Source organism: Musca domestica, unplaced genomic scaffold, assembly GCF_030504385.1.
Source record: "Musca domestica strain aabys unplaced genomic scaffold, Musca_domestica.polishedcontigs.V.1.1 39, whole genome shotgun sequence".
NCBI lineage: Eukaryota > Metazoa > Arthropoda > Insecta > Diptera > Muscidae > Musca > Musca domestica.
The window spans coordinates 5,695,397-5,719,254 of record NW_026712326.1 but is presented as its reverse complement, the minus strand read 5'-3'; the positions used below and the strand labels follow the sequence as shown (position 1 = coordinate 5,719,254).

The following is a 23,858-nucleotide window of genomic DNA, read 5'->3' as shown; positions in this document are numbered from 1 at the left end:
TGATATCAAAATGTTTGTCAAACTGAACAAATTGTGAATTTTGAGTACTAATAAAGCCTTACACGAACTGTTGGAATGAATCTAAAAATTTAAGGTGGATTTCTCGCTGACGAAGCCCTGGGCTGCTAGTAAGAGATATGAATATTGGAAAATTTGAGCCTTTGTGGGAGAGGTACTGACCTTATATAGTTAGTCACTGTTAAATATATGAGGATTTGCAGAGTTTGCACAAAATTAGATGAAGCTAAATTATTTTCTGTGAAAGTTTTGAACTTTTGTTGGGGAGGTATCAGAAGAAGTGGGCGGATATTTCTCATCTTCGAACTCGTTCTAAGTTTTATAATAATATTGCGCAGCACCAATTTTATACTGATTTGGACCAAAGGAACTTACGGTCTACAATCGTTATTTCGATGAGCTATCATTTGACCATATAAAATGAACTATATCATCTGTGTCCATATGGCTGAGGGGAAAAAATAATCAAAATTCTCATTATTATCGCAAAATCAAGACATCATTAATAGGTTACATTTGATTTTAAATTCCTTAAAAATGATTAAGCCGTTTTTTATGCCCTACTACACCATTTATATTATGGTTATCACCTGGAGGGCCCAGCCGATTATTGCCTTTGCTTACTTGCTATGAAATAAAAATGAAAGCAAAGCTTAACTGACTGACATACAAATTATGAAACTGTAGGAATGTATATTCAGTCTTCTGAAAAGAAAGACAGAATTCATATCCGAATTTACAAACATCCACCAAAGCAGAATACGTGCTAGCGTAGGGTATAGGTTTTGTGCATTATTTTTTGCAATCACTATTCAGCAATATTTTACAGCCACATTAATTAATAATGCTAAAAGTCATGTTTTGTTTAGCGTTGTTATATTTTTTCTGCTGTGACATCTATGCTAATTAAAATCCCCAACAACTGTTGCGATACAATAGCCCTGACCTTAGATTGTTAAGTCTCCTACGGAAATATTTCTTGCTAAAAGGCAACATTTGTAAATAGCCAGGTGGACTGAATAGGCCATGGTAAGCATTGTAATTTATGCGGACTAACAGCAACAGACTGCTGTTTTGCAATAGAAAAAATATACATCCAGCAGCACCTGTTGATATAAATATTCGAATAAAAGAGATGGAGAAAATAGTTATTATGAAGTTTACAACAAATCACAGCTTTATTGTTGTGTATACACATCCGTTGGTATTTTTGCAACGGGTTTTTTGTTGTATTGTTCGGTAATTGTCTATCTAACAAATTGCCTTTTGAATTTGCTGTCATTTCTGTAGATTGTCATGTGGAAGCATTTGCCATGCTTGTGTGGGAGGATAGGGTGTCGAATAAATAGAATGATTGGTTTTTAAATAAGGGGAATTTTAAGGAGGAAACTTATTGGCTGATGCGATATAGAACAAACTTGCATTTCATTAGGATACTCATATACAGATTCAACCGTTTTTATACCCTCCACCATAGTATGGAGGGTATTTTAAGTTTGTCATTCCGTTTGTAACACCTCGAAATATAAATTTTAGACCCCACAAAGTATATATATTCTTGATCAGCATAAAATTCTATTTAGCAATGTTCGTCCGTCTGTCCGTCTGTGGAAATCACTCTAGCTTCCGAACGATATGAAGTAGGTTGATAAAATTTTACTCAAATGTGTATTATGTCTGCAGGACTTTTAGTATTGAAAATGGGCCATGTAGGTCCACGTCTTCGTATAGCCCCCATTTAACGGAACCTCTCGATATTCGGTATTTTGATGATTTTAGCGAAGTTCGTAAGTTCGTTTGAAGTTCGTAACAGTTACTACAGCCTATGACAAAAATTGTCTGAGCAGGTCTACGTCTTCGTATAGCCCCCATATAACGGTACCCCCCCCCCCCCCGATATTCGGTATTTGATGATTTCGGTATTTCGATGATTTTAGCGACATTATTCACCGGAATAGTTTCATATTTAGTATTTGAAGTTCGAAATGGATACTACAGCCTGAGACAGAAAATTGTCTGTGCAGGTCCACGTCTTCGTATAGCCCCCATATAACTGCACCTCCCGATATTTGGTATTTTGATGATTTTAACGACATTATTAACCGGAATTCTTTCAAATTTGGTATTTGAAGTTCGCAATGGATACTACAGCCTAACAAAGAGAATTGTCTATGCAGGTCCATGTCGTCGTATAGACCCTAATGTGCTAATGCCACATTCGGTATTTTTAAGATTCTAACAGAATTTTTAACGGATTTTTTTTTGAGAATTGCCAATTTCGTTCCAAATGGTGGAGGGTATTCAAAGTTCGGACCGGACGAACCTACAGCTTTTTTACTTTTTCTTATAGTAGAGTTGTGTCAGCACTACATCTGATAAATCAACTCATATTTCCCATTCCACTATAAAACCACAGAAAAAAATCTTCAAATGATTTCATCGTCAAAACAATATTAATGTCCGGAATTATTACACCAAAACAAATTACCCTTTCAGCCATTTCAAATCAATTTGTGCCTTTTTCATTGTGTGGGATGATGTCTTTCTGGACTTGTCCAACAACTGATAATCATAAAAATTTCCCTATTTTGTAGAACACATTAATTGCACATTTTGGTTTGGAATTGTCCATTAATGTCCTCCATTCGAATGTGCGTGGGAAGCAAAGCTGTGCTGGTGGCCAGCATTGCTGTAATGCGTTTGCTGCAGTTTTCAACATTTGTTTGAAATTTGTTTTTGATTTCAATTAATGTCCTCCATTGTATGTGGTTAATTATGCATTTAACCAGTGTTTGAGATAAAATCGTATTTTAATGATTCAACAACATTCGGTTGATGTGAAATTTGAAAATGATTTTTTTTTAAACGAAGGTAAAGTGGCTATACATAATTTAATAATTTTGACCATAAATGGATTTATATAAATAATGGTTTTAGACACTATTTCTCCTTTGGTCACTAAAGTTAATTTGTAGGTTTAAGCTTAGTATATTATATTTTTATAAAATTTAATTCAGGTTTTTTAAAAGTGGACTATTAAGGGCCATTTCTTCCTCCATCTCTCTCACTAAAGTTTTTTTTGGAAATTCATAAGTCTCAAATTTTGGGAAGAAAGTCTCCGGCTTGGTCCAATTTTAGCGCACTTTAATTAGTTTGTTAAACTGTGATACGGAGCTTAACTTGTATATATTACTTCACAATTGTTGATATTTAAATGGCTTCTTGACCAGAAATCGTGGTCCTTTTTAATTGTTTTCCAAGGTCGTGCAGACCAAAATTTTTGTTTTTTTTATAAAAATCATTGTCATTATTCCCTACACCACATAGTGGTAAGGGTATTATGTCTTTTGGCATTTGGTTGTAACATGAAGAAGAAAGCGAGATAGAAACATAGTTACTTTTGAAGATCTTCATAGAATCACATTTTGAGTCGATTTATGCATGTCAGTCCGTCCGTCCATGTATGTTTGTAAACAAAATGCAGTTCGCATTTATTATCCGATTGAGATGAAATTGTGCAAACAATATTTGTTTGGCCAAAGGACATATTGGAATTGGTGATAATCGGATCAGATTTAGATATAGCTATAGTGCATCAAATTGCTAATAAAAGTCCAAATTACTTTATTTTGGTACATCCCACCGAATTCTGTCTCACATGCGTAATATGTACTCCAGAAGAATGATATTTGGCACCGGACATTACTTCAAATTTGGTGTAAATCGGTTCAGATATAGGTATAGCTCCCATATATATGTTTCATACGATTTGGGGAAATATGCATTCCACAACAATGATCTTTGGTACTAAATATCAGATACAGCTCCGAAATAAGTGTGTCAAATTTTGTCAAGATCGGTTCAGATTTGGATATAGCGCCCATATATATCCATATTTGTAGTTCATAATTGGTGTTATTTCTATGACCGAATATGGTATGTGCATGTCCAAGTCTTCGGCCCCATAAATTCGATAATTTTTTGATGTCAGCTACAGTATTATCTCAAACATGATATTTGGAATTTGTAATAGACACCGCCCTCGCTAAACTTTTCAAGGACTTTCAAACCAAGAATCGTGAATCTTTGAAGATTTCTGGCCAAGAATCGTGGATTTTAAAAATCTAGTTTCAAGAGCTTTCGCAACAAGAATCATGAACCTTAAAAATGAATTCTGAAGGATCTTCGGACCGAAAATAAATTTGTAAATGTGTGAACAGGTCTTATTTATTTTCAATGAATTCCGAGCCAAAATCGTCGGGTTTTTGAATTCTCAAGAACTTTTGAGCTGAGAATCGTGGTTTAAGTTAAAGTTATTTTCAAGAACGTTTGTGGTAAAATGAATGGATTTTTTTATAAAATTATTTTGAAGAAATTCTGGGTCAAACATTATTGATTTTTTTAATTTTATTATAAATTATTTATATTTATTGCAAGGACTTTCGGCCCAAGAAAAATAGGCTTGTATTTTATTCGTTTATACACACCTCCGGTCCACGATCTGTGAATTTGTTTTAAATAGTTCCAAGACTTTCGCACAAGATTTTTAAATTAATTTTTAAAGACTTTCAGGTTAAAAATCGATCGAGTTGCCAATTTTTTTCTAGGCCAGAATAGTGAATTTATTTCTAATTTTTTCAAGGACTTTCGCGTAGAAATCCAGTCATTTTCAAAGTTTAAATTCTAGGATTTCAGAGGAATTGTGTAAAATGTTGAAGTGTGTGAAATATATTTTTAATCAGGCAAAACTAATTATTTTTTATCTAGTTTTAAGTATTTCCCGGTAATTTGATTGCATTATAAAAACGATTTTCAAGGACCTCCGAGCTAAAAATCGATGGTTTTGTATTCATTGACTTTTGGGCCGAAAACCGCAGTTTTTAATACCCCACTCTGTGGTATAGGGATTTATTCCTTTGTACATTTGTTTGTTATATGGATAAGGTAGCTAGATAGAACCATAGTTATTTTCTATGATCTGCATAGAATCAAATTTTTGCATGTCCGTCCGCCTGTCCATATATTTTTATAAGCAAAGTACAGATCTAAATTTTGCACAGATCATTTGTTTGGCCCAAGTTCAAAATATAGATATATCTTCGTCCAATTTATTTTTATTGTACGCCAAACCTGTAATATGAGTCCAAATAGAATGGAATTTGGTACTATAAGCAAGTACGTCAAATTTGGTGAAAGTCGATTCAGTTATATATTTATAGATGCCATATAAACTGATCATTTTTCTTTGTCTCCCCAACAGCAGTGAAATGCATCCATAGCAACAATATATGGGATAATATATCAAAATTGCTCAGAAATACCTGTACCAATTTTTCTTTTTTGAGATCGGTTTCGATTTGAGAATAGCTCCCATACATACCTCCATCCGATTTCAAGTTTATTATTTACCAGATTCTAAAAATAATCCCGAATTTAATGGATTTTGGCACATATGTACGACCGAATTTAGAGTATAAGCAAATATTTCGAATTTGGTAAAAATCACTTTAGACATATCCATAGATCCATCTATATGTTTCTCTCTGTTTTGTATTGAAGTCCAACAAAGATATTTGCTGCCAGCTATCAGTATAATATAGAAGTATATCTACTAAATAATATAGAGATCGGTCCAGTCCGATTTTAAGTCGGTCATTGCTGTATAGTGCATGATATGACTTCGAAGCGTTAAATTAATAAATATTTATTGGAGCAATAGATAAACCGGACAGAGTTTCACCAATTGTTAAAATTTGGTTAAATATGAAAAAATCTATGCAATTTGGGCTGATATTACACGAATGAAGATGTATATCGAAGCTATATAAAAATCTGAACTGATCTCGATAAAATTTGGCAGAGGTATTTTCGTGCTGAGTCTGATGCCTGCTATCAAATATCATTGTTGTAGAGTGCATATTATGCATGCGAGGGACTTATCGCCCCAAATCGGATGAAACATATATAAGGGAGCTATAGCTATATTTGAACTGATTTTCACCAAAAATTTGAAGTACTTGTTTCTGCGATGAATTCAGTCAGAATTGCCAACAATCCGTTCATTTTGGCTGAATTTAGCCAATAAACATGATATCGGATACAAATATATATGGGAGCTATATCCAAATCTGATCCGTTCTCGCTATAATTTGACAGAGCTATTTCGAGGCTGAATCTGATATTTGGTACCAAATATTACTCTTGTGGAGTGCATATTACGCATGTGTGGGACTTAAACACCAAATCGGATGAAACATATATATGAGATCTATAGCTACACCTGAAACGAATTTCACCAAATTCGATCAGCTTGCTTATGGACTGAATTCGGTCGGATGTACCATTTGGACTGATATTAGCCATTTTGTACATTATTAACCCAAAATCGGTTGAAAATATATATAGGAGCTGTATCTAAATTTGAACCGATTCTCACCAATTTCAATAGAGTTTGTTCTTGAGCCAAAAAAATATTGTTTAAAAAATTTCATCTCAATCGGATAATAAATGCCACCTGCATTTTGTTCACAAGAATACATGGACGGACGGACTGACAAGCATAAATCGACCCAGAAAGTGATCCTTTGAATATCCTCAAAGTAACTATTTATCCCGCTTCCTTCTCCGTCTTACAAACGAAAACTTTCACAAAGACATTATACCCTTACCACTATGTGGTGTAGGGTAGAAAAAAGGTTCCTAGTTGGTATAATCTACTTCACATAAGTTCCTCACATAAAATTTTAATTATTACTGGTAGTTTTTATACCCTATACCACATAGTGGTAAGGGTATTATGTCTTTGTGCATTTTTTTTGTAACATGGAGAAGGAAGCGAGATAGACCCATAGTTATTTTTGACGATCTCCATAGAATCACTTTCTGAGTTGATTTATGCATGTCAGTCCGTCTGTCCGTCCGTCCGTCTGTCCATGTATTCTCATGAACAAAATGCAGGTCGCATTTATTATCCGATGAGATGAAAACAACATTTGTTTGGCCCAAGGACAAACCGTATTGAAATTGGAGATAATCGGTAAAAAATTAGATATAGCTCCCATATATATATTCGTCCCATTTGCCTTTTATTGTGCACCAAACGTGTAATATCAGCCCGAATAGAATGGAATTTTGCACGTACGATAAGATTGGACTTGAAAATAAGTATGCCAAATTTGATCGAAATCGGTTCAGATATAGCTATAGCTCCCATATATATTGTTCATCCGATTTGTTATTTTTGTCCTCCGCAGCCGTAATATGCACTCTGTAACAACAATATTTTGAGAAATATGTCAAATGCAGCTCAGAAATACATTTGCTAAATTTTATCGAGATCGGTTCAGATTTGGATATAGCTCCCATATATAACTTCGTCCGATTTACCTTTTATTGTACACCAAACGTCTAATATTTTCCAAATGGGATGGAATTTGGCGCATGCGACCGAATTGAGTCTAGAAGGTAGTATGCCAAAATTTGGTGAAGATCGGTTCAGATATAGCTATAGCTCCCATATATATTGTTCATCCGATTTGTTTTATTTGTTACCCACAGCCGTAATATGCACTCCGTAACAACTATATTCAGGGAAATATATCAAATACAGCTCAGAAATATCTTTGCCAAATTTTATCGAGATCGGTTCAGATTTGGATATAGCTCCCATATATATATTTATCTGATTTCAAACTAATTTTGCACCAAATGGACAATACAAGTCCGAATTTAAAAGATACAAATGCTTCGGCATATTTATTTGGTCCTTTGAAGTGTATGATTGAATTCTCCCATAAAATCTTTTAATTGTTATGCGGAGCTCTACAAAATTATCAAAGTGGTGTAGGATATCATAAAGTCGGCCCCGCCCGACATTAGGACTTTCTTTACTGGTTTTTATATACATTTTTTAGAATATTTTATCAAAGGATTTCCTAGAAACAATGTGCGAATTTTTGAGAAGCGTTTTTGTAAAGACTTCATGACCAAAAATCGACGAGGATTGTTAAGAATTTTGTTCATGGATTATGTGCATAAAAATTTAACAGGGACTTTCCATCCAAAAATCAAAATTTTTAATAAAAATTTTTTTTTAGGAACTCCTGCAAAAATTGAGAGTTATATTTATAATTCAGAAAAATAACATTTGGTCCATATCATAAGTATATATTATCAATACTGTTGAAAAATTAAGATATTTGAAGCACTTTTTGATTTTATATTGTTGTTAATTGACGATTTTTCGGCCAAATAAATTGTTTTTGAAAATCACCAAAAATGTTGATCCTAAAACATAAAAAAGGCTTATTGGATTTCGATTTTTTGCTTTCCAATTACCAACTTATTGGTATTATCTATTATTTTTTTTAAAAACAGATTTTTTATCTTCCTCAGTCTGCGAGAGCATATTTGCGCCTGATTCCGTTTCCATTTAATGTCTTATATTACTCTTGAATCAGCTAGTGGCCTTTGTCTACAAACATTCACACTATTTAAAAATATAAGTTTTCTTTTTTAAGACTTCCATTTCCCTTTTCATCTTCTTACCTTATTCCCTAATGGGAATGTGAAAATAATTGGCTTATCTTCAATTATAAAAATTAAGTTGAGTGATGCAATGTTTTTTGCTTCTGATGATGATGTGTGGTTGTTGTTGCTGTTGTTGTGGCACATTAAATACTTAAAATAATTCGTCACTATCCATCAGTATCTGGTTAAAGTGCTGGCAATTTGTTATGCCAATAATCAAGTATTTATTCCTCTCATGTGGAAAACACGATTGAGTGACGTTCTCTCCCCCGAAAAAAAGAGCTTCGAAAGTAACGAAACAAGCAGAAGCATCTGCATGCAACAAGATTTCCTTGTAGTGAAGGTAAGTCACGTCGTGTATCTTCTTCCCCATTGAAGTGATAGCTTTATATGTATGCAGATGACCACACTTGTAAAGATGCATAAGTATGTATGTATGCATGCACATCAACTGAATTAATGGTATGTCAGATGAGTGTGTGTGTGTGTGTTGGAGTGCAGTCTTTGAAGGTAGCCAAGTGGATGTTCAAAAAAAATAATCAACTTCCAGGTAAAGCCAGAAATATTCATACACATAAATATGTGTGTTCATGAAGTTGGTCGGTCGGTTGGGGTTTCTTGAAACTGTAAAAAATTCTACTTTATTAGAATATCATGTAAACAAGAACAAGAATTCAAATGCAGCAGCAATGAACATTCGTTGCCATAGAATATTTGAAAAAAATATATATATTTTCATTTGAGGCATCATTATGAACAGCAACATTTCGTTATTATGTAAAGGTGTTTTCTAAGTATTTCTGAATGCTTCTCAGGGCATTGTCCAGTTATCTTCACACTTTGAGTTCATTTCCAAGAATATATTGCACTGTGAAGAATTTTTTGTAAAAAAGGAAACCGAAATATGAGAATAAAATAAAGTATTTAATTTTGTTTAAAAAAGGACAATAGAACAAAGAAGAAAGGACATAAAACGCCTATCAAATTGTGTAGATTTCATTATTGTGTACCTTTGGCGTCGCAGCATCAATTTGGTAGGCGGAGCAGCCAAATTCAGTACAAAAAGCAACCAGTAAAGGCAAGTCAATAAATTTTGTATCCAAATTGGACCCCAATATTCAAAATTTGACCGAATATCAGGGAGAACCTATAACGAGTGGACCAATTAGATGTTTGATTTTGTTTAAGTGGTACGGAAACGGTCCTCCATGCCTATCGTCCACAGACATATCTCGCTGAGCTTAATGAGAAGAATCTATCGGCCATAGCTATCTACAGGGTGAGATGAAAAACTGCAACCAACTTCAGAATGCTGTCATTTCCAAGCCACTCATCCGACAGTTATTAAAATTATTCCAGTTACAGCTCATTATATTGTTTACAAGTGTACAAAAGCATTTTGGTGAGAATTTTCCAGAAAAGAAGTTATTCGTGATGGAATTCAAACGTGATAGTGTGATTTCTTTATATTTGGCTGGAAAACCACAAGTGGCTATCATTAGAGCACTCCAGCATTTAAATGTGAATAAATCTTTTGTACCATCGCTCGTTACCGTGATACTGCTAGCGTAGCCCGACGTCAAGGAAGTGGACGAAAGAAAACAGCAACATCGGCAGAAATGGTTCGAAAAGTAAAGAAGCGACTTGATCAAAACCCGCGTCGCAGTGGCCGAAAAATGGCTCGTGAGCTGAACATATCGCAATATTCCATTCGGCAAATATTGAAAAATGAGCTCGGGGTAAAATCATTGAAATTCCAAAAAGTGGAAGAACTTACACCGCAACAGAAAGAAAATAGACTCAAAAGATCTACAGAGTTGGTCCAAGAAGACCTAGGGCCTAAAACCGTTATTCCAATGTCACGTTTTGGCCGTATCAAATGATATATACCCTCTGTAACCATATGGTTATGGTCATACGATGTATGAAATTTTTATTAAAAGAATTTGTTAAACTAAACATATTATTCATATTGGGTACTAAGAAGGCCCAGCACGAACAGTGGTCTGCGAATACTAATGCAATAGAAAAGAATTCCTAAATTCAAGCCTGATAAGTTGATTTTTGTGACTTCCGTGAACCATTTACTCTAGGATGCTTTCGTTAGTACTTGGGTATGGCATCGCTAAAACATCCCCCATCAGGCGTGTCAGGGTGGCGGAATTTTTGAAATATGTAAAGCACATATAAGGGTACAAAAAGTACTAACATTTATTAACATATGTTCTAAACATGCATTTGAAAATTTACACGAAAGCTACTTTTGCTCCAAATCTGTAATTTTGGAAATTGGAACGTAAAGGGATAGAAAATTAGTAATGCGTGCAAATTGTTTAACATTGTTACTAAGCGATAGGTAACAGCTAGGATTTTGAATTTCATAGTATACTAAATATTTTTGGGAAAGCTGTGCTTTAAAGGAACGAAAAGTATTAGTATTGAGCAATTAGAAAGAGCTAGAACTTAGTTATACCCTAAATTTTATTCCTATTTGAGGGTATGCGTCAAAAATCCATTTTTCAATAATAACAGGAAAAACTGAGCAGAATTTGAAAGTATAGCTAAAAATATAAGACACGTGTATCCGGATTTTGAAAGCTTACTTCGCAAAGAAACTTAATTGGAATGGAAAAGTTCCGCTCTCTATGTTTGGTAGGAAATTTTAACAATCAAGCGAGATTTTTTTCAAGATATGGTTAAAAATTTCCTTAAAATGGGATCGTAGGAAGTCAAAATGTTCCCAGTTTCCCAGTAGACAACCAAAAACTATATCTTACCTAATCACCACATTAAAGCCGTACTTTATGTAAGTAATCCTACAAGGTATAATGTTGATTTCAAAGGCAAATGTATTCTTCATAACAGTTCGCCTGAAAGTTATGTTGGTATTTTTTCACACAAAAGTAGTGGTCCATTCTACCCGCTGTCCTTAACTCTAACTTCATGCGAGATTTCGTTTCCTTTTCTATTTGTGATCTTTATAACGTTTGCAAAATCAGGAACATCATCACAATTTCAACCCCTAAATATATTGCGGACATTTTTATATAATAACATATTAGCTTCATTATTGACATTTTTTTTTTGTGAAGAGGGCGTTCTGAATTAACAAAATTTGCCAAAATCGGTTCAGACATTCTTGAGATATAAGCATTCTAGCTAACATCCCCATCCTTTGCATATACACATTGTACATATTTCGCAATATATGTCCGAAATATTTACTATCAGTATCTACGTAATGGTCAGAATAAACCTTTTCGTCCATTTGCGATTTCGCCGGGATAAAAAATATTTGCGATTTAATGGAAAAAATGACTTTTATTCAACACAAATCTATTTCACCCACTAAATATAAACCGATGACCATCCTAATTGGAAGGCTTCTGACCAGCCCCATGCTAAGTTCCGCGTCGATTGGTCTATAATTGGACCTGTACAGCAAAATCAGGAAAATTTTCCCTAAATATTTTGCGATCATCTCCAAATGCAAAAAGCTAATATTCTGACCATAACCCCACCTCCATTTTCAATTTCACCTCCATTGTTAACTCGCTGATTTTACACTAAATAATCCTCGTATTGTAATCAGTAATGTTGCTAAAGACACTTCATACCTAAAATGAACGGATTGCAAGGAATCTTAATTTCAAACCAGTAAAGAAAGTCTTAAAGTCGGGCGAAGCCGACTTTATGATACCCTACACCACTTTGCTAATTTAGTAGAGCTCCACATAACAATTAAAAGTTTTTATGGGAGAATTCAATCATACACGCTATGATATAAAGTTCAAAGGACTAAATTTGCCGAAACATTTGTATCTTTTAAATTCGGAATTGTATTGCCCATTTGGTGCACAATTAATTTGAAATCGGTTAAAGATATATATGGGAGCTATATCCAAATCTGAACCGATCTCGATAAAATTTGTTGCGGAGTGCATATTACGGTTGTGGGTAACAAATATAACAAATCGGACGAATAATATATATGGAAGCTATAGCTATATCTGAAGCGATCTTCACCAAATTTGACATACTAGCTTCTAGACTCAATTCGGTCGTAAGTGCCAAATTCCATCCCATTTGGACAAATATTAGACGTTTGGTGCACAATAAAAGGTAAATCGGACGAAGTTATATATGGGAGCTATATCCAAATCTGAACCGATCTCGATAAAATTTAGCAAATGTGTTTCTGAGCTGTATTTGATTTATTTCCCCAAATATTGTTGTTGCCGAGTGCATATGATGAACAATATATATGGGAGCTATAGCTATATCTGAACCGATTTCGATCAAATTCGGCATACATATTTTCAGGCCTAATTTGGGTGTGTATGCAAAATTCCATACAATTCGGACTGATATTACACGTTTGGTGCACAATAAAAGGCAAATAGGACGAAGATATATATGGGAGCTATATCTAAATTTTGACCGATTATCTCCAATTTCAATAGGGTTCGTCCTTGGGCCAAAAAAATGATCTGTGCAAAATTTCATCTGGATCGGGCAATAAATGCGACCTGTACTTTGTTTACAAAAATACATGGACAGACGGACAGACGGACGGACGGACGGACGGACAGACGGACGGACGGACATGCATAAATTGACTCAGAATGTGATTCTATGCAGATAATCAAAAGGAACTATGGGTCTATCTCGTTTCCTTCTGCCTGTTACAAACAAATGCACAAAGACATAATACCCTGACCACCTTGTGGTGTAGGGTATAAAAATTTTACATATTTTAACTTAATATATTGAATGCAATGCGACATCATGGCGTATGAAAATTCATTAATTTCCTTTTGGTGTATCATACGCCCCAATGAACAGTCATTCAATTTAAATTAATTTAAATTACATAAATTTTCACTATTAATTTGCCACAACAAATTTCCACATTAAATTTCAATTCATATTTTCCATTCATATTCAGTTGGACTTACCCTCCAAAAACAATCCATAAACATATACACCTTCCTGGGGATACTCGGTGATGTCCTCCTTGTTGTAGCGAGTTATTTGGTTTTGTAATACGACCGAGTCAAGTGCCCATCCTTTGTGAGCTCGTGTTACTTCCTGCAGGCGACCGGGGACAATCGGCAACATACAAAGCGACCCAAAAATGCCGGCACATGTTGGCAAAGATAAAAAGGGCAATACATGGTATTTACATTATGATGAGAGTGCAGTACATTGCGAGTGGGAGTAGGTGGGTTACGTAAGTGTGTTTAGGAAGTCAAGTTTCCAGCCGGCCATAGAGCAAAGGCCACATAGAAGTATGGAAGAGAAGAAACAAAACACAATACACAAAAAGTCAGTTAGAGTAAAATAGACATAAAAGCAAGAAAAATAGCAGGAGGAGAAACATCCATTAAAATGAAATAAAACAATAGCAACACTAGCTGTAGATCTTCATAAACGCATTGTTATGACGTCGTAAATTTTCATACGTGTTAAAGACCAGCAGAACTCGTTTGAGGTAAATCGTATTACTATTTTTAGCTGTGTTTGCTTTTGCAGTTAAATTCGAATATGTGGTAACCAAATTCGATAGTCGGAATAAAAGGAATAATTTTCGGCAAAAAATTTAAAGCGAAAAATGCTTTATTTGAAAATATACTCAGGTTATATGATAAATGGATTTCTATTTGATTACGCATTCTCAATTAAATGATCAATCTTTCCGCTTGATTAATAGCCATCCTGCATAGATTAATAGTCATTGTTTCATTAAAGCCTGAACTACCTAAATTTCAAAATAGACTTAAAGTCCATTTTTGCTGTTGGATTAGTAAACTTAATAGAGCCAATAAGATAAATCGGAATATTTAAAGGAGTGAGCAGGGAGTTCTTCTAATCACAATTATTTTGTATGTTACTTTAAAAATATATATATTTGGAACATTCATTCCGAATTCATTCATTTTCCGAAACTACAATACATACGGCAATTTTTCTCATTCGCGTATTTCTTTGTCTTTGACACTCAGGGCTGTCATAGAAACCAATTTTGTCACTATTGGTTTTAAAAACGACAAGAAAAAATGATTTGGTGTCATGAAAATCAATGTTATCGGTTTTATTTTCGAATTAGAATTTTATCAGTTTTGGTTGTCATAGAAGCCAATATTATTGGTTTTGTTATTGGAAATAAAACAAGTTGCTTAGAGCTGTCACTTTTCATTTGCTTTGGATTTTTTAAACAATTTTTAAAGGATATTCAAAGGACTAAAAATGTGGATTTTTTAAACAATTTTTAAAGGATATTCAAAGGACTACAAATGTGGATATTTTAAAAAATGTTTAAAGGACTTGAAACTTGGATTTTTTAAAGAATTTTTAAAGGACATTTAAAGGACAATAAAGGTGGATTTTTTAAGATTTTTAAAGGACTATAAACGTGGATTTTTTAAAGATTTTTTAAAGGACTATAAACGTGGATTTTTTAAAGGACTATAAACGTGGATTTTTTAAAGATTTTTTTAAAGGACTATAAACGTGGATTTTTAAAGGACTATAAACGTGGATTTTTTAAAGATTTTTTTAAAGGACTATAAACGTGGATTTTTAAAGGACTATAAACGTGGATTTTTTAAAGATTTTTTTAAAGGACTATAAACGTGGATTTTTTAAAGATTTTTAAAGGACTATAAACGTGGATTTTTTAAAAATGTTTTAAAGGACTATAAACGTGGATTTTTTAAAGATTTTTTAAAGGACTATAAACGTGGATTTTTTAAAGGACTATAAACGTGAATTTTTTATAGATTTTTCAAAGGACTATAAACGTGGATTTTTTAAAGGACTATAAACGTGGATTTTGTAAAGATTTTTAAAGGACTATAAACGTGGATTTTTTAAAGGACTATAAACGTGGATTTTTTAAAGATTTTTAAAGGACTATAAACGTGGATTTTTTAAAGGACTATAAACGTGGATTTTTTAAAGATTTTTAAAGGACTATAAACGTGGATTTTTTAAAGGACTATAAACGTGGATTTTTTAAAGATTTTTAAAGGACTATAAACGTGGATTTTTTAAAAATGTTTTAAAGGACTATAAACGTGGATTTTAAAAATTTTTAAAGGACTATAAACGTGGATTTTTTAAAAAATTTTAAAGGACTATAAACGTGGATTTTTTAAAAATTTTTAAAGGACTATGAACGTGGATTTTTTAAAAAATTTTTAAAGGACTATAAACGTGGATTTTTTAAAGGACTATAAACGTGGATTTTTTAATGGACTATAAACGTGGATTTTTTAAAAAAAATTTTAAAGGACTATAAACGTGGATTTTTTAATGGACTATAAACGTGGATTTTTTAATGGACTATAAACGTGGATTTTTTAAAAAAAATTTTAAAGGACTATAAACGTGGATTTTTTAAAAAATTTTAAAGGACTATAAACGTGGATTTTTTAATGGACTATAAACGTGGATTTTTTAAAAAAATTTTAAAGGACTATAAACGTGGATTTTTTAATGGACTATAAACGTGGATTTTTTAAAAAAATTTTAAAGGACTATAAACGTGGATTTTTTAATGGACTATAAACGTGGATTTTTTAAAAAAATTTTAAAGGACTATAAACGTGGATTTTTTAATGGACTATAAACGTGGATTTTTTAAAAAAATTTTAAAGGACTATAAACGTGGATTTTTTAAAAAAAATTTAAAGGACTATAAACGTGGATTTTTTAATGGACTATAAACGTGGATTTTTTAAAAAAATTTTAAAGGACTATAAACGTGGATTTTTTAATGGACTATAAACGTGGATTTTTAAAAAAAATTTAAAGGACTATAAACGTGGATTTTTAATGGACTATAAACGTGGATTTTTTAAAAAAATTTTAAAGGACTATAAACGTGGATTTTTTAATGGACTATAAACGTGGATTTTTTAAAAAAATTTTAAAGGACTATAAACGTGGATTTTTTAATGGACTATAAACGTGGATTTTTTAAAAAAAATTTTAAAGGACTATAAACGTGGATTTTTTAATGGACTATAAACGTGGATTTTTTAAAAAAAAATTTAAAGGACTATAAACGTGGATTTTTTAATGGACTATAAACGTGGATTTTTTAAAAAAAATTTTAAAGGACTATAAACGTGGATTTTTTAATGGACTATAAACGTGGATTTTTTAAAAAAAATTTTAAAGGACTATAAACGTGGATTTTTTAATGGACTATAAACGTGGATTTTTTAATGGACTATAAACGTGGATTTTTTAAAGGACTATAAACGTGGATTTTTTAAAGGACTATAAACGTGGATTTTTTTAAGTTTTTTTTAAAGGATATTTAAGGACCATAAACCATAAATCTGCAAAGCAGCTTTATGAGTAAGTTCACAATAAAAAAATTTACTTACGCTATCTCCGGCCAGTAGGTTGCTGAAATCTCTAAGAGCTTTTCTCGTCACCTTTTCTGAGCGTTCTTCGTCCAACAACACAAAAACTACCACCGCTGATGCCATCTTACTTTATTTACAGCGACTTATTCCTTTTTTATTTACTTCACTCTTACTGATATTTCAATGACAAATAAACAAACAACACATGTAAGCAACAACAGCTGTTTCGAACATTGGTTTTATTTACATTCGAAATTGACAAAACCAACTTGGTTTCATGACACCAAATGAAACCAACATTGGTTTACAAAAACGACAATAAGCCAAACCGACATGTTTTCTGTGACAGCCCTGACTGATATGGAATTTGAAATCGGATGGAAATAATGTATGGAAGCCGTTTATTAATCCGAATCGAATTTGACGATTTGCATGTTTTGAGATTACTGAGATTCCTACTGATTTCTGTAGTTCTTTCAAATAGTTTCTTTACACTGTATGTCTGTGGAAAATGGTTTGCAATTTAAGCTAGACACTTAAATCACTCCATCGTATCTTAGCACTGGTCCACCTGATTAAGAAAGAGATCTGTCAAAGATCTTGACAACATTTTCCAGTCACTTGGCCAAAATTTGATAGTTAGGAACTAAATGGGTATGGCACATGTGTAAAAAATTATATGCTATCGAATTATAGCAGCAACCATGTAAAAGCTCACCTGAATTATTAGAATGGCGAGGGGCTTTGCAATATTTACACTCTACGCCATACATGGTATTATGTTTTTTGTGAATTTGTTTGTAACACGCAGAAGGAAACGAAATAGATCCTCTTGATGATCTTTATAGAGTGGCGCGTGCTGATGCCTCGGTCGATTAATACGAGCGGAGAGCGGCAATCGGCTGTTATGGCGGTCCACAACATCACCATGGCCGGCGCTTGAGTTCTGGTGGCCAACCGAAGGTGCACATTTTCAGCTAAGCTCCTTGACAAGTGCACCCGATCATTTTGTTTGTTTACAAACTGCTGGATAACGAATGTTTTCTCATCGGAACAAACCAAAATTCGGCAGTTCACCGCTTTCGCCCAAGCCAAGCAACTCTTTAGCTCTTTTGAGTCTATTTTCTTCTTGTTGCGGTGTAAGTTCTTGCATTTTTTGGAATATCATTGGCTTCACCCCGAGCTCATTTTTCAATATTTGCCGAATGGAATACTGTGATATGTTAAGCTCAAGAGCCATTTTCGGCCACTGCGACGCGTTTTTTGATCAAGTCGCTTCTTTACTTTTCGAACCATTTCTGCTGATGTTGCTCTTTTCTTCCGTCTACACAAAGTATCACGAGACACAAAAGATTTATTCACATTTCAATGCTGGAGTACTTTGACGATAGTCACTTGTGGTTTTGCAGCCTAATATAACGAAATCACACTATGAGTAATATGAAATTTATGAAACCACTCATGCGTTTAGGAACTGGTAAACTAAACTATGAACTAAGTTGACACAACTCTATATATAATAACAGCACCCCATCTCCGCAGAATTATTAGAATTGCAAAGGGCTTAGAAGTATTTTCCACTCAAATAGGCTGTAAGAAATTAATTTTTGTTAACCTCATGATTGAAGGCATAAGCCAATTATACCTTGTCATTCAGTTTGCAACACTTCAAAATATTCCTTGGGCCCATAAAGTTTGTATTCTTGATCTATACCTTCTAAACCTTTTTCAGATTTAATTCGAAACTATTTAATTGTAGTTTGAGAATTCTGTTTGTAATTCGAGATCTTTCAGTTGGCATTCGAGAATTCCAATTGTAATTCCAATTTTTCCATTTGTACAACAAATAACCTTCAGCCAATGTTCGATTATTTAAACGTATGTTGACTTCTGTTATGATTATTCAAATTGTTGACCCTATATGGAGTAGGTTCCAAAGGATTGGGCCAATATTGTCCATTTCGTTTCGGACCTAAATAAAAACGATATAAATATTGCGACGTGCCAGGTTTGGCCTGTTGGTTGGTTACTTACTTCACTTTAATGTGCGTGAGCTATCAGTGATAGTCGACCGAAGTATTTGCCGACTAAATTTTATTTCCTGTAGTTTATACAAACTTTTCCGGTATAATTACTAGATATAGTCTAGCCGTTTGGCATATTAAAGCCAATTTTTATTTGTACTAAAATTTATGTTTCTATATCTATGCATATTTCAGCACAAATCGTATCGTAGTTTTGCGTTAAACATATTTACATACAAATTGTCTACATTTTTATATCAAATGTTGACATAAATTGAAACATTGAACTTTATACCCGTTGTGGCTTGGGTGATATGTCTAATTTCCCCTCGCACAACTTTGTAATTGGACCGCCCCCACAAACTATCTAGGTGTATTTTATTGCAGGTCTTGTTTCCTTCCACCCACCTTCGGCAAAAGTTCTTTCACCTGTCTTAGCAAAATCAACAGGCAAAGGTTAAATGGGAAAACGTGCGAAATATTTATCGCCAATACTTTGTTGCTATATTGAGTTTTTCGTTCAGCCGGTAGTACCGTTTTTACGACAATGACAACAACGACAGCAGCAACGACAACGAGAGCACCAACAGTAATAATGGTGACCGTAAAACAATATTTGTCTTCCCAGGGGGAAGGTGACAGAGTAAATGGGAAATGCGAAGGTGTCATCTTTTTATCCTAATACTAATATAGTTATAAAAATTTTAGCTGAAAGGATCAGGTTAAGAATTTCAGTATGGCTTTAAGGATTAGGGATCGTGAAGAGGGAATTTTGAATAATAAAAATGATTACTTGCATGAGTTTAAAAAAAAAATTATAAAGAGACTTGGGAATGGTTACAAATAAGTATTAGGCGACTTGGATAATTACTAAGGAAAGGGCTTCGGAACATTACTTTTATTTATTGCAATCAGTACTCTTCATTTAATTAAAACAATTTAAAATATACCAGTGGGTTTAGCCTACAGATGTATACCCTCAGCAAATTTTCGACTATTTAAATATATTTTGACTTGTGTTATGATAATTCAAATTGTTGACCCTCTATGGAGTAGGTTCCGAAGGAATGCTCCAATATTGTCTATTTCGTATTGGTCCCAATAATGGAATATTCCATATTCATCACAGCTTTCTGGCAAAGAGAGATTTATTTAGATATATCAAGTTGTAAAGAATCGCTGACTTATTTCGGAATTTATGACAGATAAACCTATTGAAAATTATTACCCCAATGTGGGTGAGGTGCCAGAAGGGGTTCGCAAATATATATCATCTCATAATGAGATGTACCATGTCTGGATGGGGTCAGACGTTAATTTCGCGTTTTATGAGCTTTATTGATATTCAAAATTTCGACCATTTGTGGGGGATGTACCAGAAGAAGTGGACCGATATATCCCATCTTCACAGCAGATCTTGTGTTAGTAGAAATAATGGGATGTGTGAAATATGAAGAGAACCGGATGCTTATTTTGGATTGTATAATCGCTTTTGTTATTTAAAACTTCGACCCATTGTGGGAAAGGCGTCAGAAAAAAGGATCCGATCTCTACAATCTTTATCTAGATATTGCGTTGATAGAAATGTTGAGATGTTCCAAGTATGAATAAAATCGGATGTTAATTTCGAGTTTTATAAGCTTCATGGATATTCAAAATGTTGACCCTTTGTGGGGGAGGTACGAGAAGGAATGGTACAATCTCTACGATCTTTACAACATATCTTGGGTTACAAAAAATATTGTTATGTAGGAAACTTGAAGACAATCAGGATCTTATGTCACATTTTATTAGAGTTATAATTATTCAAAATTTAGACCCTTTATGGGAAAGTACTTCATGGAGTGGATAGATATTGTCCATTATCTCTCCTGACCTAGCGCTGATGGAAATATTGAGATTTTCAAATTTGGAGTAAAATCCAAGTATCCTTTTTATTTGTGTGCAATAAAATGTATTTTTGAAAATTTTGACCTTTTGTGGGAGAGGTACCGGAAGGAGTGTACCGATATTGCCCATCTCCGAACTCGATCTATGTTTGATAATAATATTACGATGTACTAAGTTTGGACCAAATCGGATAGTCCCTTCGAGAGTTATCGTGCGCTCCAGCCAGACAGACAGACGGACGGAAATCGCTAGATCGACTCGAAATGTCCTGAAACAGATAACTGATATTTCGATGTGCACGTTTTGGCTGTATAAAATGATATATACTCTCTGTAGCCATGTGGCTAAGGGGAATAAAAACTGGACACTTCAGCCCAAAAAATCCGAAATATTATTCCAATTTGCTATTTAAAATACTACTGAATAATTGTATGAACATCTCTGGACTTCTGTGCCCATATACTATTTATTGATATCAGTACTCTTTATTTTATTAAAAAATCGTATTTTTCTAACTGAACACTTCAGCCAACAAAATTCGAAATATTATTAGAATTTGCCATTTGAAGTACTATTGAATAATTGCATGAACCTCTCTGGACTTTTGTGCCCACATAAGTGTATACTGAACATCATCTTCCATGGCTATGGGCATGTATTTGACACATTTAGGATCCAGATATGGATAAATGGTATTTTATGCCACTTCGAGTAGGGAAACATATACAGAGGAACATAAATATGTACAAACTGAAGTTGAACACACACAATCACTGGTCATCCCACACACACATACGTGGTTATGCTAAAATATTGTATTTTCACACGCACACCACTCTATACTAAAAATTTTTCTCTTGCAAAATATAAAAATACTCATTTAAGTGGAGGCCTACAATGGAATTCTATCTCAAATTAAATCGACACCAATATGAACCTCCAAAGGGAAATATACATATTAGGAAATGTGAGTGTAGTTTTGAAACTATATTTATTTTTTTCTATTTTTTATGACTTCAATTCATTAATTAATTTAATAGTCAAGTTTTTGCCGTTCTTAGGTTTAATATGTTTAAGGATTAACAATTTAATAATTAACAAGTGCCAGAAACTGCGGTAAGGAAACAAGTTTTTTATACCCTCAGGCATATGGCTACAGAGGGTATATATGTATCATTTGATACGCCCAAAACGTGTCTCATCGAAATAACGATTTTAGATCCTAGGTCTCTTTGGACCAAATTCGTTTCAGAACATTTAGAGTAGATCTGGCGATGTCCGTCCGCCTGTTTGGCTGGTGCGCACGATAAAGCTCGAAGGCAGTATCCGATTTGGTCCAAACTTGGTACATCGTAATATTATTATCAAACCTAGATTGAGTTCGGAGATGGGCAATATCGGTCAACTCCCCCACAAAAGGTTGGAATTTAAATAAGAATGTTTTACTGCACGGAAAGAGAAAGGATACTCCGATTTTGCCCCAACTTTGCAAATCCTAATATTTGCATCAGTGTTAGGTCAGGTGCGAAAATGCACAATATCGGTCCACTCAACCAAGTACCTCCCCCACAAAGGTCAACATTTTGAATAATTATAACTCTTATAAAATCACACATCGTAATATTTTCATTAACCCAAGATTTGCTCTGAAGATGGAATATATCGGTCCACTTCTTCTAGTACCTCCCCCACAAAGGGTCAAAATAATTTTGAATAACTATGAAGCTCATATAACGCGAAATTTACTTTTGAATCCATTCAGACTTGGCACATCTCAATATTTCTATCAACATAAGATCTGTTATAAGTAAGGTAGGGATCGGACCATTTCTTCTGGTACTTCCCCCACAAAGGGTCAACGTTTTGAATAACCAAAACGATTATAAAATCCGAAATAAGAATTGAATAACCAAAACGATTGTAAAATCCGAAATAAAAATCCTGTTCTTTTCATATTTCACACATCCTATTATTTTTACTAACACAATATCTGCTGTGAGATATATGGGTCCACTCGTTTTGGTACCTCCAAAACAATGGGTCAAAATTTTTAATATCTGTGAAACTCATAAACATCATAAACTGTGAAAATGGAATAATTCGGCCGACTCTATTTGGTACTTCACACACATTTGAACATTTTCTAAAAATTATCACATGTGTCATATAAAGTGAAGGAAGTTGTCGATATAGTCCAAACATGGCACTTCGCAATATTTATATCATATTTATTTAGGTTCGATACGAAATGGACAATATTGGGCCATTCCTTTGGAGTAGGTTTCGATAGAGCATCAACAATTTGTATAATCATAATAGAAGTCAAAATATATTTAAATATTCCAAAATTGGCTGAGGTTACGCATCGGTCGGCAAAACCGACTGATACTATTTTACTGGTTTTTTATACACTTCGTACCCATCTAATACCAAAAACACGGCCTTATCTCACACCTCCGCTCCCATTTTGAAATTCGGCCAAAAATTCAGGAGTCTCTCTTTGGCCTTTTCGTCAGTCAGTAAATAAGTTAGTCACTCAGTTCTGATTTTATAGATTATCTCCGGACTTTTTGGTATCCCACTGACTAATATGGATCATCGTTATAATATAGCCCCAACTTTTAACCTTCCTCCCGTTTAGAGCTTTCTTAAAGACTAAGCCATATATTTGTTCAGTTTGACAGTTACTTGGTACATAATCGTCTCATACTAAATATTATAAAATCGTCTTGTATTTAAAACAACATATCATAATTCTCAAGGAATTCCAAAATTTGAATACACCACATTTAAAAAAAATATTACTCACAAATCCCGTATTACGTCTGCAAATAATATGTAATTATGTCTCATTTTTTGTGTTTTAATATTAACTAGCTGAACCCGGTGCGCTTCGCTACCCCTTTTGATTTTATATGCGTTCAAAATTTTATTTACGAATATATGTTGATTAAAAAAAAAAACAAATTAAAAAATTAAAAAAAAATTATTGCACTACTTTAATGCGTAAATAACC

General features: G+C 33.5%; 1 protein-coding gene across 1 annotated transcript in view; it reads right to left on the bottom strand.

The window, feature by feature from the left end:
• LOC101889360 (dynein axonemal heavy chain 5) overlaps window positions 1-23,858 on the bottom strand; it is a 136,092-nt gene that overhangs the window by 3,397 nt on the left and 108,837 nt on the right. The window contains 1 exon segment of the mRNA XM_059126490.1: window positions 13,506-13,638. Coding sequence (XP_058982473.1) covers window positions 13,506-13,638 — 133 coding nt within the window.